General features: G+C 71.4%; 3 protein-coding genes across 3 annotated transcripts in view; 2 read left to right on the forward strand and 1 right to left on the reverse strand.

Annotated features, from left to right (window-relative positions):
• The window catches only part of GLB1 (hypothetical protein), a gene marked incomplete at both ends in the record, with an annotated part of 6,867 nt that extends 5,004 nt beyond the window's left edge, over positions 1-1,863 (reverse strand). The window contains 4 exons of the mRNA XM_009035199.1: positions 375-670; positions 914-1,141; positions 1,192-1,332; positions 1,362-1,863. Coding sequence (XP_009033447.1) covers positions 375-670; positions 914-1,141; positions 1,192-1,332; positions 1,362-1,863 — 1,167 coding nt within the window. The remainder of the gene's footprint in view (positions 1-374; positions 671-913; positions 1,142-1,191; positions 1,333-1,361) is intronic.
• Positions 1,864-3,439: 1,576 nt separating this feature from the next.
• AURANDRAFT_1318 (hypothetical protein) lies at positions 3,440-5,035 on the forward strand (the record flags this gene model as incomplete). The annotated part of the gene is made up of 2 exons (XM_009034569.1): positions 3,440-3,565; positions 3,608-5,035. Coding segments are annotated over 2 exons (1,554 nt in total), but the record flags the coding sequence as incomplete, so codon positions are not given.
• A 196-nt stretch (positions 5,036-5,231) lies between these two features.
• Positions 5,232-17,384, forward strand: AURANDRAFT_70672 (hypothetical protein; the record flags this gene model as incomplete). The annotated part of the gene is made up of 7 exons (XM_009034743.1): positions 5,232-5,684; positions 5,738-12,508; positions 13,979-14,606; positions 14,675-14,888; positions 15,119-15,743; positions 15,786-15,961; positions 16,438-17,384. 7 exons carry the CDS (start codon positions 5,397-5,399, stop codon positions 17,366-17,368), a joined length of 9,633 nt encoding a protein of 3,210 aa, XP_009032991.1.
• Between the last annotated feature and the right edge of the window lie 235 nt (positions 17,385-17,619).

Genomic DNA, 17,619 nt, shown 5'->3' on the forward strand with positions numbered 1-17,619 from the left:
CCACCGTGTCGCGGAGCACCGTCGCGGCGCGGCGTCGTGGTGTCGCGGCGCGGCGCCGTGGTGTCGCGGCGCGGCGCTGTGATGGCACCGTTGCAGTCGCGGCGCGGCGCGGCGCCGTCGCGCGGAAAGCCGCGGTCGTGCCGAGGAGCAATGCGAACAGCGCGAGCGCTGGCGAGCGATGCGGTGCGATGCGTGGCGGCGACGCGCCGCGACGCGCGATCCAATTAGACTCCATAGCTGCAATCGGCGCTGCTGCTCGACGCCTTCACTTCAGCTCGGCCTTCAAGTCCATAAAAAGCGTCGCGTGTGCGCCCGCGCGCGCCGTCCTAGGCGAAGAGGCGCTTGAGGCGGCGCTCGGCGATGTCCGCGACGACGGGGTCCGCGCACGCGCCGAAGCCGCAGGACTTGTCGCACCAGTTCTTCTTGGGGCAGGTCGGGCAGAAGTCGTCGGCGCAGTGGAAGTCGCCCGACGCGAGCATCGCGTCGCAGGAGACGCTGCCGCAGTCCGTGTTCGAGACCTCGTCGCAGACGTTGTAGCAGGAGCACTCCGCGACCGTCAGGTTCGAGTTGCGGCCGTAGCGGTCGTTGCTCTTCTCGAAGCACGGGCAGTCCGCGTCGTAGCAGTAGCCCTCGGGCGACTCCGGCGTGTAGATCGGGTAGATGCCCGTGCCTGCGGCGCCGCGCGTCCGCGGGCGGTGCGCGCGCCCGAAGAAGCGCCGGCGTCGCGCCGCACTTGCCGACGTCGAGGCCCTCGGTCTCGACCTCGTCGCCCTGGTAGAGGCTCTTGCACTCGTCGACGGACTCGACGGGGCCGAAGCAGCCGACCGTGTAGGGCGCCCAGGACGTCGTGTGGTAGTGCTGCGCGGCGCGGGCGTAAGAAGGAGAAGCGGTGGTTTCGCGGACGCGGGGCGACGCGCGTAGACCGCGGCCTCGTCGACGCCGTAGGTCGCGTTCGCGGGGACGCCGTGCGTGTGGCCGTTGCACGCGTCTAAATCGTCGGGCGTGACCTGCTCCTCCGAGGTCTCGTTGTAGGACTCGTAGAGGCCGTAGATGCCGTGGCCGTCGAGCGCGATGCCGATGAGCACGCTGTGCTGCTTGAGCGAGTGGTCGTAGTCGCACGCGTTGTCGTTGTGGTAGTGGTCTGCGGGGAGCGGTTTCAGGGGGGGGCGACGATCGCGCGCGCGCACTCACAGGGGAAGGCGTGGCCGCCGCAGGAGTCGAGCATGAGCTCGTGGACGACCTTGGAGCCCGTCGCGGAGCACATGATGTCGAGCGCGGACTCGCACGTCGGCACGTCGACGCCCGCGTAGCAGTAGCCCGTGCCGTCCGTGCCTGGGCGAGCGCGCGGGTTAAGAACACACTTCTCGGCTCGTCGACGGGAAACCGGTCGAATCGCCGCGCGGTCCGCTCGCAGGGCATCGGGTTCGGCCCGAAGCCGAAGCCCGCCTCCTCCGGGCCGTAGATGTTTACGCCGGCGAGGGTCATGCCGACGCGGCCCCGGAGCTGCGCGCCGTGGGGCCCGTCCTTGGGGTCGTACTGCGGCGCGGGGACCGTCTGGTTGACGCAGTTCGCTGAATGGTTCGCGTAGACGAGGTACTGGGGCGGGTCGCAGAGCGGGCAGTAGCCCCACTTGTCGTTGGAGCACTGGTTCGTCTGGAAGACGCCCCGGAAGATGCCGTTGTGGTACGCGCCGTCCCAAAAATGATAATTAGAGGACCCGTCCGGCGCGCAGACCTGGCCGTTGGGCACGCCGGGGCAGGTCGCGTGGGCGCTGCCGGGGTTCAGGTTGTGGCCGAGGTCCAACGTCCAGCAGGCCGACGCGACGTCCACGGCGAGCAGCGCGACGAGCGCGCGGGCGGCCATGGTTCCGGATGTCACGGCCGTCGAGAGTCGGGGCAGCCTGTTTCAGAATGTCACACTTCAATAAAGCTTGCTTGAGGCGCATCAAAAAGTCGGTTGCTTGAGTGGCGCAAAAGGCTACTCGATGGCTGCGGTTGCGCTCGCTCCGCCGACGTTGGCTGAGGAGGTGTCCTCTTTCAACGCGGCCGAGACGTCAGTCAACGAGGCACAAACCGCGCCGGTCGCCACGCCGCGCCAGATCCTGCCCAAGGTCCAGTTCTCGCCCGCGCCGGCCCAGCCGGCGGCGAAGAGCGTCTCCTTCGTCGCGCCCGTGCCGCTCGTCGGCGGCGGCGCGTCGGCCTCGAAGGCGGCCCCCGTCGCCAAGGCCGTGCCCGCGTGGTCGCCCGCGCTCCCGTCCGAGGCGGCCAAGGCCATCGAGGCGTCGGCGACGGACGCGTCGCCGCGCGCGCTCAAGAAGCTCGTCGAGGAGGAGGCCGTCGTCAAGCGCAAGCCCCTGGCGGCCATCAACGGCACGAACCGCGACGCGCCGGTGAGCGCCGGCAAGAAGCGCCGCGCGAGCGCGTCGCCCGTGCGCGCCGTCGACGAGCTCCGCGGCGCGTTCGGCGCCGACGGCACGCCGCGGACGCGCGCCGTCGCGGCGGCGCGCGCGCGCGCGACGCCGCTCTACAAGCTCGCGGACACGCTCCTCGTCAACGCGGACACGGTCATCGCGACGCCGTCGATCACGCCCGCGGCCGCGCCGAGCGGCGACCTGCCGCCGTTCTCGGACACCGGCTCCGATCCCTACGACTCGGCGTCGAGCGCGGGCACGCCCCGGGCCCTGGTCTGGGACAGCCCCCACCTCGTCTGGCGCTGGGCCCGCGCGCCGGGGTCCGCGGCCGCGCCGGCGAACGCCGGCAAGAAGAAGACCGCGCGCGCGTTCGCGCTCCTCGCGCTCGCCGCGCTCGCGGTCCTCGCGACGACCGCGGCGCCGCCGACGGCGGCGCCGACCATGCCGGCGAAGGTGCTCCCCCTCGCCGCGCCGGCGCCCGTGCCCCGCGGCGCGCCCGTCCCGGCGCTCCCGGCCCCGGCGAAGGCCGCGGTCGCCGCGGCGCCCAAGGCCGGCCCGCTCCGGCGCCTCCTCGCGCCCGCGCGCAAGCTGCTCGCGCGCCTCCGCGCGGACAAGAAGCTCCAGCGGCTGCTCGCGCTCGTCGCGCTCCTCGCGCCGCTGGCCGCGATCCTCTGAGCCCGCGCCCCTCAGGGCCTCGCGCGCGTCTCCGCGACGCCGACGCCCGCGGGTCATCGAGCCCGCCCCTCGCGCGCGTCCCGACGACGCCGACGCCTGCGGTCACCAAGCGACCCCCACGCGCCCACGCTCTGCCTTAACCGATCTCATATGCCGCGGCGCGGCGGCGCGAGGCGCGGCGATCGCGACCCCCGGCGATGGCGAGGCCGCAGCTCGAGCTGGGGCACGATGCTCCATCTGATGTGGCGGCAGCTCATATGCGCCGCGGCGCTCGCTGGAACCGCAGCCTTCACCGCGCCGTCGCGCCGCGTCGCGCGACGACAACCTCTCAAAGCGGCGGCGGACGAGACCTACGACGTCGTCGTCATCGGCAGCGGCATCGGCGGCCTGTCCTGCGCCGGGCTCCTCGCGGCGGCGGGCAAGCGCGTCTGCGTGCTCGAGTCGCACTACGAGTTCGGCGGCTGCGCGCACGAGTACGCCGTCGGCCTCGACGGCACCACGATCCCGAGCGCGCGGCTCGAGGAGCTGGGCGCGGAAGCTCCGCCGACGTTCAAGTTCGAGGCGGGCCCGTCGCTCTACAGCGGCCTGTCGCCGGACGCGTCGCCGAACCCGCTGAAGCACATCTACCAGATGGTCGGCGAGGAGCCCGAGTGGATCACCTACGACAAGTGGGGCGCTTATTTACCGGAGGCGCCCGAGGGCTACGAGCTGTCGATCGGCGCGGAGAACTTTCTAGAGATCCTCCGGCGCTACGGCGGGCCGACGGCCGTCGCGGACTGGGAAAGATTGGCGTCGACGCTGCGGCCGCTGGCCAAGGGCGTCATGGGCCTGCCGTCGACGGCCGTGCGCGGCGATTTAGGGCTGCTCGCGACGCTCGGTCTCAAGTACCCGGGGCCGCTCCTCGCCGTGCTGAAAGACTCGTCGACGATCCTCGCGCCCTTCGACATGGAGAGCCCGGACTCGCCCTTTCGCGTCGACGACCCGTTTCTCCGCAATTACCTCGACCTCATCGCCTTCCTGTTGCAGGGTTTGCCCGCCAAGGGCACGCTGACGGCCGTCATGGCCTACATGGTCGAGGACTTTTACCGCGAGGGCGCGGTCATGGACTTCCCCGTGGGCGGGTCCAAGGGCCTCATCGACGCGCTCGTGCGCGGCGTCACGAAGCGCGAGGGCTGCGACGCGCGGCGGAGCACGCGCGTGGAGAAGGTGGTGGTGGAGGGCGGCAGAGCGGTAGGGGTGGAAACGAGAAAGGGCAGGATCTTCGCGACGGAGGCCGTGGTGTCGAACGCGGACCTGAAGAACACCTTCGACCTCGTGGACCGCGGCGTCTCCGAGGCCTTCGACGAGGAGCGGGACCGGCTTTTGAAGGACGTGCCGCTGTGCAAAAGTTTCATGCATGTCCACATGGGCGTCCCGGCGCACGCGATCCCGGACGACGCGCCGCCCCAGTGGACGGTCGTCGGGCCGACCTGGGACGGCCCCATCGACGCGCCGGGGAAAGTGGTGGTGGTGTCCGTGCCGTCGAAGCTCGACCCGTCGCTCGCGCCCGAGGGCTACCACGTGATCCACGCGTACGGCGCGGGCAACGAGCCCTACGAGCCCTGGGCCGCCTTCGAGACGGCGAGCGGGCGCAACGACTCGCCGGAATATCGCGCCTTCAAGGAGCAGCGGGCCCAGCCCGTCTTCGACGCCATCGCGAAGCGCGCGCCCGCCGCGCTCGAGGCGGCCGTCGTCACGCAGATCGCGAGTCCGCTGACGCACGCGCGCTACCTCAACCGCCACCGGGGCAACTACGGGCCCGCCATCGCCGCGGGGGGCGACGTGGAGTTCCCCAAGGTGACGACGCCGCTCGAGGGCTACTTCCGCTGCGGCGACTCGACGACCGCGGGCATCGGCGTCCCGGCCGTCGCGTCGTCGGGCGCGCAGTGCGCGAACGCGCTCCTCTCCGTCTTCGCCCAGCTCGACCTCAACGCGAAGATCAAAATGTAGAGGCGTTAAAGTGGATCTGGAGAGTGTGGACTGCTTGCAGTAGTTGCCGGAGGACGAGGTAGAGCAGTAGCCTCCAGGTCAGACTGGATTCCGCCAAGCAAACCTCAAGGCGGGCACTTCGACGAGGCGCGAAGTTCGAACTCAGCTGGGAGAGCCTCGCCCTGCCTCGACGTAGACTCGCGCGCGCGCCCCAGCCGCCACACGCGACCCCACGGTCCGGCGCGAAGGCCTGCGGAGAGCTCCGTCAGCCACAAGAGTTGCGACAACAGCCCATCGCGCCGCGACAGACGACGCGCACGCTGCGTCGCCGAAGCCAGGCAGCATGCCGCCCAAGAAGAAGGCGTCCGTGACCAAGGCCGCGGTGCCCATCACCGCCATGTTCTCGAAGAAGCCCAAGAAGGACGCGGCGCCGTCGCCCGCGCCCGCCGCGGCCTGCGACGAGAACAAGAAGCCGTCGCCGGAGCGCGCGGCGACGCCGACGCCGACGAAGCCGCGCGTCGCGGAGCTCCAGGAGGCGCCGAACTCGCGGTCGTCGCCGCGCCTGCGCACGACGGCGCGCAAGGACTACTCCGAGGCGCCGGGCTCCGACGACGATGAGGAGGAGGAGCGGGTGCGTCGCCGGACGCCGGACGCGCCCCTCCCGAAACCTCCCCCCCCGCGCAGGCCCCCAAGAAGCGCCCCGCGCGCGCCAAGAAGCCCGCGGCGTCGTCCGACGACGACGACTTCGTCGCGACGGGCCGCGCGAGCGACGACGACGCGTCGAGCGACGACGACGACGACGACGACGACGACGAGTCGTCCGAGAGCGACGGCATCTTCGAGACGAAGAAGAAGGCGAAGAAGCCCGCGGCGAAGCGCGCCGCGCCGCGCAAGAAGCAGGCCGTGGACCCGGCCATGGTCGTCGACAGCGACACCGTCGCGGCGCCCGTCGAGCTCTCGGCGGAGGAGAAGGAGCTCAAGTGGCCGATCAAGCCCGTGCCGCCCGCGTTCAAGCCCAAGGCGGCCCCCGCCGCCGACGACGACGACGAGGAGGCGTCGCCGTCGACCTCGAAGAAGCGCAAGAGCAAGTCGTCGACGGGCAGCGCCTTTGACGTGATGATGAAGAGCGCGAAGACGCCCTCCCGCAAAAAGAAGGCCGGCGACGACGACGAGAAGTTCTCCGCGGACCTCGACAACGACCTGCCCGTCATCAGCCGCCCCCACGACATCTTCGCCGACATCGTGCGGCGCTTCCCCGAGATCGGCGAGCTCGCCAAGTCCATGGACCGGCCGCTCCGCGTCGCGACGATGTGCTCCGGCACGGAGGCGCCGATCCTCGCGATGGACCTCACGTCCCAGGCCTGCGAGGCCCAGCACGGGTCGCCCTTCCCCGTGGAGCACATCTTCTCGAGCGAGGTCGAGCCCTTCAAGCAGGCTTATATTCAGCGCAACTTCGCGCCGCCGCTCCTCTTCCGCGACGTCCGCGAGCTCGGCAACAAGCGCGCGCACACGGCCTTTGGCGCGTTGGAGGACGTGCCCCAGGACCGGGACCACTTCGACGTGCTCATCGCCGGCACGTCCTGCGTCGACTACTCGAACCTCAACGACCACAAGAAGACGCTCGACCAGGGCGGCGAATCCGGCCAGACGTTCTACGGCATGCACGAGTGGGTCCAGCGCGCGCGGCCCACGCTCGTGCTCCTCGAGAACGTCTGCGGCGCGCCCTGGGGCGGCATGATCAAGAACTTCGCCGACATCAAGTACCACGCGCGCCACTCGCGCCTCGACACGAAGCACTTCTACCTCCCGCAGACGCGGACGCGCGGCTACCTCCTCGCCGTCGCCCACGAGCGCTGCGGGCCCGGCGTCCTCGACGCCTGGGAGGAGAAATTGGCCAAGATGCGCCGGGCGGCGTCGGCGTCCCTCGAGGCGTTCATGCTCGCGCCCGACGACCCGCGCGTCTCCGCGGCGCGCGCGGACCTGAAGCACGTGTCGCGGAACAAGAACGACGTGCCCTGGGAGAAGTGCGAGGCGCGCCACGCGCGCGTCCGCGGCGAGGAGAAGCTCGGCCAGAAGCGGCCCGTGACGAACTGGTCCCACGGCACGAACAACGCGAGCCTGCCCGACTTCGCGTGGCGCGACTGGGCGCACGCGCAGACGGAGCGCGTGCTCGACTCCATCGACATCGACTACATGCGCCTCGTGCAGAAGAAGGTCGACGCGTCCTTCAAGACGTCGGTCTGGGACCTGTCGCAGAACGTCGACCGGTCGAACCCGACGAACTCCAAGCTCGGCATCTGCCCGTGCCTCACGCCGTCGCTCTGCGCCTACGTGACGAACCAGGGCCGGCCCGTGATTGGCGTCGAGACCCTGGCGCTCCAGGGCATCCCCATCGACGACCTGCTGTTGACGCGCGAGTCCGAGGACAACCTCACGTCGCTCTCCGGCAACGCGATGTCGACGACCGTCGTCGGCTCCGCTCTGCTGGCCGCGCTCCTCGTGCTGCCCATGGAGAGCCTGGAGAACATGGGCCTCGCGTCCGAGACCGCGGCCAAGAAGGCGAAGACGGGCGGCCAAGAAGGCCAAGAAGACGAGGCCGCGGTCGCCGTCAAGGAGTCGGCCATGGCCGCGCCGCGCGCGCTGCCCATGGGCGCGCTCGACGACGTCGCGTCGCCCCTCTTCGAGGCCGGCACGCCCGTCACCTACGGCGCGTTGCGGCACGCGGGCATCCGGACCATGCGCCGCTGCATCTGCGAGTCGCGGAATTCCAACTCCGACGCGCGGATCCTCCGCTGCGAGAAGTCGGGCCACACCGCGTGCGAGAACTGCGCGGGCAAGCCCGAGCACTACTTCGCGCCCGACGACACGCCCCGGTCCGAGCCCCGCGCCTTCGAGAAGGCGCTGGCCAAGGCCCTGCCGGGGTCCGTCGTCCTCGCGGGCGTCGGCCGCGCGGCGCTCGAGAAGGCCGTCGCCGGCGCGGACGGCGTCGACGACTCGATCCTCGACGCGTGGCTCGACCACGTCGCGGACCTCGACGGCACGGAGCTGCGCCAGGCCGGCGTCGCGCGCGGCGACGACTGGAAGGCGACCTTCGCGGACGCCGCGGGCAAATTCACCGCGGAGCTCCGCGTCGGCGACGGCAGCCCCGAGTGGCTCGTCTACGCGGACGCGCCGCCGGGCAAGGGCGCCCTGCGCGACGCCTTCAAGACGCCCGTGCTCCGCGGCGCGACGTCGCCGGAAGGCGGGTTACTTTCCGTCGCGTGGTCCGCGCACGGGCCCGGCGGCGCGTCTTCGAACGTCACGATCTCGCACGGCGGCGACCTCATCGACACCTTCGAGTCGACCTTCGCCATGGAGGACGGCTCCGTGGGCTCGAAGCGCCACTCCGTCATCACCGTGGAGGGCGACGCGTCCGTCGCCGGCACCTACGACGCGCTGCCCAAGTGCTCCGCGGCGCTCGGCTCGCTCCACAAGCGGCGCGGCGGCGACGTCTACTTCTTCCTCGAGTCCGAGCCCGTGGGCAAGCCCGAGAACGATGGCTACGTCTTCGCGTTGGACTGGCGCAAGCTCAAGCTCTCGGAGCAGCGCGCGTCCATCGTCGCGCGGTTGGACGTGAAGTGGAAGCCGCCCGTCGCCGGCGACGGCGTCAACTTCAAGAAGGCCGAGCTGTCGCGGTCCGTGGACGCCGTCGCGCCCGTCTGGTGCGCCCTGCCCGGCGCGTCCCTCGAGGCCGCCGCGGGCCGCGACGGCGTCGTCGCCAAGGTCGAGGCGTCGCTCTCCGGCGCCGTCGACCTGTCGACGGCGTCGCCGCGCGACGCCTTGGCCGTGCTCCAGTGCGCCGTGCCCGTCGGCGACGACCTGGCGACGCTCGGCGGCGTCTGGTCGCCCAAGGCCGCGCGCGACGCCTGGGCGCCCCTCGCGGCCGCGAAATTGGGCGCGTGCGGCGTGGTAGCCACGCAAACGTCGCGCGAGATCGGCTTCGTGACGCCGCGCCTCGAGCTCCCCGGGGCGTTGGGGGCCTGGTCCTCCGCGGCCCACGTCGAGGTCTTCGCCGACGCCCTCGCGAAGACGGGCACGTGCTGCGCGGTCTGCGCGCCCACGCCGCCCACCTTGGAGTGGGCCAAGGAGGCGGGCAAGCGGTCGACGACGTTCATCGCCGTCGAGGACCCCTACAGCGCGGGCGTCTACGAGCGCGCCCTCAAGCACCGGCCGTCGACCTTCGCCATGCAGGCGCGCCTCGACTCCAAGGGCGGGAAAGGAGAATTGCGCGTCGCGGTGAACGCGCGCGCGCTCTGCGCGCGCGCGTTCGCGTCGCTGCCCGCGCGCGTCCACGCGCGCCGCGAGGGCGACACGGTGCTCGAGTGGCGCGTCGTCCCCGGCGAGCCCACGTTCCAGCGCGAGCGCGCGCCGAACCGGCCCTTCGGCCTCACGTCGAACCGCGGCGACGTCGAAGCCGCGCAGCCCGCGTCGTTCGTCGCGTCCGGCGCGTCGCTCCGGCCCGAGCAGCTCCGGTCCCTGACCTGGATGCTCGCCATGGAGCGCGGCGAGACCTTCATCGAGGAGGAGGTCGTCGACGACACGCTCAGCGCGCTGGGCTGGCGCGCGGAGGCGCGCGTCCGCGTGCCCACGACGGTCCGCGGCGGCGTGCTCGCGGACGCCGTCGGCTACGGCAAGACGGCCATCACGCTCGCCTTGATCGACGAGACGAAGACCGACGAGCCCCCGGCCCTGCCGGCCTACCACGTCGCCGCCGACGGGGCGCCCAAGGCCATCCCCTGCAAGGCGACGCTCATCGTGGTCCCGAAGCATTTGATGGCGCAGTGGCCGTCGGAGCTCAAGAAGTTCCTCGGCGGCGCCGCGGCGAAGAAGTACAACGTCATCACCATCGCGACCATGCTCGACCTCAAGAAGCTGACCGTCGCCAAGATGCTCGCCGCGGACATTGTGTTCGTGGCCGTTTCCGCGTTCCGCACGGACGCGTTCTACGACCATTTGGCGGAGTTCGCGGCGGTGCACAAGCTGCCCAAGAAGGGCGGCCGCCACTTCCAGGAGGTCCACGCCAAGGCCATCGCCAACGTCGAGCGCTACGTGGGCCTCCTCCAGGCCGAGGGGCCCGACGCGCTCCGGAAGGCGCGCAAGGCCGACAAGGCGCGCGACGAGGTCACCATCGCCGTCAACACGTCGAAGAAGCAGGCCTACAAGGACGCGGCGCCCCTGCGCGGCGCCCGCGAGAAGACGGCCGCGCCCAAGAAGAAGAAGGCGGAGAAGCCCGACGAGCCCATGCCCGACGCGGCCGACGACGACGAGCCCATGGACGACGAGGACTCCGAGTCCGAGGAGGAGGAGGTCAAGAAGCCGAAGAAGGACGCGTGGAAGAAGCTCCAGGCGCCGCCGCTCCAGCTCTTCCACTTCGCGCGGAAAGTCGTCGACGAGTACACGTACCTCGAGGCGCGCGACGTGCCGACGATCCACGCGATCAAGGCGCGGTCGTCCTGGGTGCTCTCCGGCACGCCGCCCATCGACAGCTTCGACGACGTCAAGTCCATCGCCGCCTTCCTCGGCGTCCACCTCGGCGCCGCGGACCCCGTGCAGCTCACGAAGAAGGGCACCGTCGCGCGCGCCGACGCGCACAAGGAGCTCTCGAAATCGGAGATGTTCCACGAGTTCATGGAGAACCGGTCCGAGTCCTGGCACGCGCGGCGCCGCGACCTCGCCCAGGCCTTCGTGAACCGCTTCGTGCGCCAGAACGTCGCGGAGATCGACGAGATCCCCTTCGTCGAGCACGTCCGCAGCGTCGACCTGCCGTCCGCGGAGCGCGCGGTCTACCTCGAGCTCGAGCACCACCTGCGCGCCCTCGAGATGCAAACCTCGAAACACGCGGGCCGGGGCCGCGCGGGCTCCGCGCGGAGCGACCGCGAGGCGCGGCTCCGCGAGGCCTTGGAGGGCTCCAGCGACGCGCACGAGGCGCTGCTCAAGCGCTGCGCGTACTCGACGCTCGACGGCGGCGCCAAGGGCGCGCCGGCGACCGTCGTCGGCGCCTGCGACTTGGTGGTGGCGCGCCGCGAGGCCGAGCTCGACGAGTGCGCGAACCAGATCCGCCGCGAGGTCGCCGCGGCGTACCGCCTCGAGGGCGAGCTCCGCCGCTGGGACGCCGCGCGGCCCATGAGCGGGCCGACGGTCAAGTCGAAGCCCTGCCTCGACGCCTTCGACAAGTTCGACTCGGCGACGGGCATGTGGTACGCCGAGGACGTCGGCGGCTCGGCCGCGGGCAAGAAGCGGAAGGCGGCCGACCGCGTCTGCGGCCACAAGCACATGCGCGAGCTCGCGGACGAGCTCGCGGGCGGCTACGGCGACGCCGAGGCGTCGGCGAAGCTCCTGGCCATCGTCGACGAGGCGAAGCAGGACGCGGCGAAGAGCCCGAACTGCTCCCTCGCGAAGCCCGCCGCGGCCGACGACTCGGACGACGACGCCTCGGACGACGACTCGGACGCGCCCAAGAAGAAGAAGAAGCCCAAGAAGAAGGCCAAGAAGAAGGTCGACGAGAAGGACCGCGCCAAGTACATCGAGGACGTGTCCTACCACCACAAGATCGACGCGCTCGTGTTCCCGGAGCCCGTCGTCGCCGGCGAGTCCGAGCCCAAGCGCGCGGAGCGCGCCGCGACGCTCAAGGAGCTCATGTGGGCGCTGCGGAACCAGGTCTACGAGCTCCGCGCGCTCAACAAGGAGTTCGTCGGCCGCATGCGGTCCCTCCGCTTCTTCCGCGGCATCGCGCGCGCCGCGAAGCGCAAGGGCCTCACGTGCGACGCGACGGGCGCGAAACTGGACCTCGCCAAGTTCGCGCTCCTCAGCTGCTGCGGCCACGCGGGCGACGTCGACGCGCTGAAACTCGCGGCGGCGCGCGAGGCCTGCCCCGTGCCCGGCTGCAAGGCGCCCGTGCGGCTCCACTCCGTCGTGCCCTGCGCGGCGTTCGCCGCGGACGACGGCGCGACCGTCGCGGCGCCCCACGGCGCCAAGCTCGCCCAGATCGTCGACCTCGTCAAGTCCCTGCCGGGCGACGAGCGCGTCCTCGTCTTCGTCCAGTTCGCGGACCTCCTCGCCAAGGTCGACGGCGTGCTCAACGACTCGGGGATCAAGACGCTCAAGATCAAGGGCTCCGCGCACCAGATGATGAACGCCATGACGGCCTTCCAGGCCGAGACCCTCGCGAAGGACGACCCGCGCGTCCTCCTCCTCGAGCTCCACAACGAGTCCGCGTCCGGCGCGAACCTCACGACCGCGAACCACGCGATCTTCGTCCACCCGCTCCACGTCGACAAGCTCCAGACCTACATGGCCTGCGAGACCCAGGCCATCGGCCGCGTGCGCCGCTACGGCCAGAAGCGCACGGTCAACCTCTACCGCTTCCTCGCGGCCGACACCGTCGACTCGCGGCTCTTCGAGTCGCGCCGCGACGAGGTCGCGGACTACGTCGCCCGCGCGAAGAAGAGCAAGGGCGCCTAGGGACCGCGGCACGACCGCCCCCCGCCGCATACTAAGATGAGGCCAAAAACACCCCTCCCTGGGACCCTGCGCACGGCTCAGTCGGACGCCTTCTTGACGAGCGCGATCTCCGGGCCGCCCTTGTTCGTGACCGTCGCGCACATGGGGCAGTGGGCGTCGACGGCGCCCTTGAGCATCTTGACCTGGTCCTCGGACGCGGTCGTGTAGAGCTTGACCGTGCCGCGGATCGCCTGGAAGCCCGCGCGGACGGCCGGGTCGACGCCAAGGAAGCCGCGGAGGTCGCAGTCGCCCTCGATGTCCGTCTCGATCTTGAAGAGCTGGATGCCCATGGCCGTCGCGTAGGCCTTGTAGGAGATGTCCTGGCACGTGGCGAGGGACCCGAGGAGGAGGTCGAGCGGGTTCGGCCCGAGGTTCTGGCCGCCGGGCATCGACTCGGGCTCGTCGACGACGTAGGGCCCGTGGTGCGGCGTGTTCGGGAAGGACAGCGTCGTCTTGAGGCCCGCCTCGAGCTTCGACGACGACTTGTAGACGGCCTTGCCCGCGGACCGGTCCGCGCCGAGCGCGGCCTGGAGGTCGCCGACGGCCTCGGCCGTGAGGTTCTCGTCTTTCGGCGCGTCGAGGCCCTCGGGGCTCGCGACGACGGTCGTGAGCGTCATGGAGCACGTGCCGACGAGGAAGTCGCACATGGGGCAGTGGCCGTCGACGGCGCCCTTGAGCATCGCGAGCTGCTCCTCCGTCGCGTCGGCGTCGATCGTGACCGTGCCGGCGATCTTCGTGAAGCCGCGCGGCGCGTCCGGGTCCACGCCGAGGAAGCCGGCGAGGTCCAGGTCGCCGCTCAGCTCGCAGGCCACGGACCGGAGCGGGATGCCCATGGCCGTCGCGTAGGCCTTGTACGCGATCTCCTGGCACGTGCCGAGCGCGCCGAGGCACAAATCCATCGGGTTCGGGCCCGCGTCCTTGCCGCCGGGCATCATCGGCGGCTCGTCGACGGGGTAGGGCCCGTGCTCGGGCGTGTTCGGGAACGACAGGCTCGTGCAGAGGCCCTCGACGAGCACGCTCTTGGCCTTGTAGCAGCACATGGCCACGGCGGGGTCCGCTTTGAAAGCCGCTTGCACGTCGCCGATGGCCTCCGCGGTCGGTTCCGCCATGCCGCCCATGGTCGTCCTTGTGTCGGTGTGGTTTTTGCGATGCGCCGCGACGTCTGCGAGCGGTGTCAAGCGCGATTGCACGTCTGGAAGTGTCGGGCGCTGCCTCTGCGATCCAGGGCCAGCCAAGACCGGGTGCTGAAGCTTGTGGAGAAGTGGTTTGCACCCACATTGCAGGCGACTTGCAGGCGACGATGGCAGCTCTAAAACCAGCGCTGCGACGGGCTAGCTAGCACCGACGCCGCAACCGAGCTCTAAAACCAGCGCTGCGACGCGCTAGCTAGCACCAACGCCGCAAGCGATGGCCGACGACCTCGCCGCGGAGAACGCGCGCCTGCGCGCGCGGCTCGCGGCGCTCGAGGGGCCGAGCATCGCGTCGAGCATCGTCGAGCTCGTCGGCAACACGCCGCTCCTGCGCCTCGACGCCGCGTCCGCCGAGTGCGGCGAGGTCCTCGGCAAGCTCGAGTTCCTCAACCCCGGCGGCTCCGTCAAGGACCGCGCGGCGCTCGAGATCGTCCTCGCGGCCGAGCGCGACGGTTCGCTGCGGCCCGGCGCGACGCTCGTCGACGCGACGTCCGGCAACACGGGCGTCGCGCTCGCCATGGTCGCCGCCGCGCGCGGCTACGGCTGCGTCGTCGTCATGCCGCGGCTGGGCCCCAACGTCGAGCGCTACGCGCTGATCAAGGCCTACGGCGGCGCCGTGCTCCTCTCCGAGGTCGCCGACGGCACCGAGGGCATGCTCGCGCTCGCGGAGCGCGCCTGCGCCGCCATCGACGGCGCCTTCTTCTGCGGCCAGTTCGCGAACCCGGCGAACGAGCGGAGCCACTACGCGGCCACGGGTCCGGAGATCTGGCGCCAGTGCGGCGGGCGGCTCGACGCCGTCGTCGTCGGCGCGGGCGCGGGCCGGCGTCCCGTATCCGCGACGATGTTCGAGAGATGTTGACCGATGAAATATTGTTACCGACGCGTGTGTTAGGCACGGGCGGCACGGCGGCCGGCGTCGGCCGCGCGCTCCGCGAGGCCGCGGCGGCCGCGGGCGCCGCGCCGCCGCCGGAGATAATCGTCGTCGAGCCCGAGCTGTCGCGGGTGCTCAGCGGCGGCCAGCACCATAACGGCCACGGCGTCACGGGCATCGGCGCGGGCGTCCCGCTCGCGTTCGTCGCCGCCGCGGGCGAGGCCGCGCCAAGCAAGTTCGTGCCGGACGCCTACGAGGCCGCGGCGCTCGGCGCAGGGCAGCAAAAGAGAGCGAAATTCCCAACTTCAAAGGCTCCTTTCTCGGCCGATTTCCACTCGTTTCGGCTGACTTTTGGACGAGCGATCATCTTTCGGAGCGCTCTCGAAGCGTGGATGCTTTTTTCGGATCGCGCGCGCGCGGAACACTCACGTCGAAGGGAAGTTGAATCTCTCTTTTGCTGCCCAGGCTCGGCGACGCGCTCGACGCCGCGCGGGACCTCGGCCTGACCGCGGGCGTGCTCGCGGGGCCGAGCTCGGGCGCGGCGCTCTGCGTCGCGCGGCGCGTCGCGCGGCGGCTCGGCCCGAAGAGCCGCGTCGTCGTCGTGCTGCCGTCGGCGGGCGAGCGCTACCTCACGCACCCGCTCTTCGACGCCGCGCGCCGCGAGGCCGAGTCGGAGCTCCGGCGCGCCGTCGCGCCGGGCCGCTCCGACGCGGCCGCGGAGCTCGCGAAGCTCCGGCGCGAAGCGGCGCCCGCGCGGCGCGCGCCGCCGCCGCCGGCCGTCGTCGACGCGCGCGCCGCGCTCGAGGCCGACGTCGCGGCCGTCGTCGCGGGGCTCCTCGGCGTCGACGCCGTGCCCCCGGACGCGCGGCTCGAGGACCTCGGCGCGACGTCGCTGACGGCGGCGCGCCTCCTCGGCAAGCTCGCGCAGTCCGGCGCGCTCGCAGAGGGGAGCCTGCCGGGCGCCAAGGTCGCGCTGCTCAAGGTCGCGTTGCTCGGCACCGCGCGGGACCTCGCGCGCGTGCTCCTGCGCCTCGGACCGGGCGACGCGCCCCTCCCCGGCGCCCCGGCGCCGCCGGGCTACGCCGTCCACGTCGAGTACTGCGGCGGCTGAGACCCGCTCTTCGGCGCGCAGTTCGCCGCGCTGTCGGCGTTCCTCGCGTCGCTCTTCGAGGGCCTGCCCGTCGCCGGCGGCGAGGACGCGGGCATGACCGGCGCGTTCCGCGTCACGCTCGCGACGCCGAACGGGAGCGTCCTCCTCTCGCCCTACGGCTTCATCGACACGCCCGCGAGGCGCGCGCGCCTCGCGGCGTCCATCGCCGACCGCCTGCCCCGCCCTTAGCGGGGCACCGCCGGGCCGCCCATGACCGGCGCGTCGCCGCCTCCTCCCCGGGAGAGGCGGCGCGCCGCGAACCGGCCCCGCGGGATATTGTAGAAGGCAGACGATGTCCGAGAGCGCGGCGCGTGCGGCACCGTCAGATGATCTTCGGCCGGCGGCGAGTTCGGAGAAGCATTCCAACACACAATCACCGCTGCGCTCGTCGTCGTGCAGCGCCAGCAGCTCACCGCAACATGCTTCTCATCCGCAATGCACAACTCCTACGCCGCCAGCACCTCTCGCTTGCAACGCGCGCAATGAGAACAAGCGCGCGCGCCGCGACGCCGACGGTTGGCCGGCACCACTCGCTTGCAACGCGCGCGGCTAGCAGCGCGCGCGCCGCGACGCCGATGATCGGCGACTGGATGCTGTCGACGCCCATCGCCACCGATGCAGTGCGCCCGGCCAGCACGCGCGCCGCGACGCCGCTCATCGGCGACTTCTTGCTGTCGACGCCGATGGCGATCGACGCGCCGGCGGCGACGCCGTCGCTCCAGGACCCGACGCCGCCGGCCGCGGCGGCCGCGTCGTCCGCGCCGTTCGCGGAGACGACGGTCGCGGACCACGCGTGGCGGCAGACGAACCACATCTGGAGCGAGGAGGAGCTCGGCCGCGTGACGGCGACGTCGCACGCGCCCGTCACCGCGTCCGACTACGCCACGAAGGGCTTCATGAACGTGCTCTACCACGGCTTCAACTTCATCACGGGCTACGACCACGCGGACCCGTCGCCGAGCTCCGTCGCGTGGCGCCTCATCATCCTCGAGTCGTTCGCGGGCGTGCCCGGCTTCGTCGCCGCGGGCTTCCGCCACTTCTACTCGCTCCGCGAGCTGAAGCGCGACCACGGCGCCATCTTCACGTTCCTCGAGGAGGCGGAGAACGAGCGCATGCACCTGCTCGTCTGCATGAAGATGTTCGAGGCGTCGCCCGCGACGCGGGCGCTCGTCGTCGCCGCGCAGTTCACGATGACGCCGCTCCTCTGCGCGACGTACGCGGCGAGCCCGCGCGCGATGCACCGCTTCGTGGGCTACCTCGAGGAGACGGCGGTCATGACCTACGCGAACCTCGTCGAGAAGGCGGCGACGCCAGGCACGCGGCTGCACGGTGCCTGGGCCGGCCTCGACGCGCCGGACATCGCCAAGTCCTACTGGAAGCTCGACGACGACGCGAGCTGGGCCGAGTGCCTCCGCCACATGCTCGCCGACGAGTCCCACCACCGCGACGTGAACCACGCGTTCGCCGAGCTCCCGCGCGACGCGGAGAACCCGTTCATCGGGGACCACATGCGCGACTTCGACAAGGCGGCGACGGCCCACGCCGCCGCGAAGCGCCGCGAGTAAGCGCCCTCTCCCCCGGACGGTCGGACGGTCGGAGGTGAGGCGAAGTGTGAGGCGTGAGGTGGGCCGGAGAGCATCATTTTCCCTCAACGGGCGGAGGCGAGCCCGGAGAAGAAATGAATCATTTATGTTGCCTGATATATAACCGGTTTCGTCTAGCTTTCGTCTGGGCTAGCGCGTCCCTGCTTTTTGCGCGCCGGGTCCCGCGGCACCTCCGAGCGGCGCCGGCGCCCGCGTCGGTCCGGTCCCGGGGC

This window comes from Aureococcus anophagefferens, assembly GCF_000186865.1.
Source record: "Aureococcus anophagefferens unplaced genomic scaffold AURANscaffold_2, whole genome shotgun sequence".
Classification (NCBI taxonomy): domain Eukaryota; class Pelagophyceae; order Pelagomonadales; family Pelagomonadaceae; genus Aureococcus; species Aureococcus anophagefferens.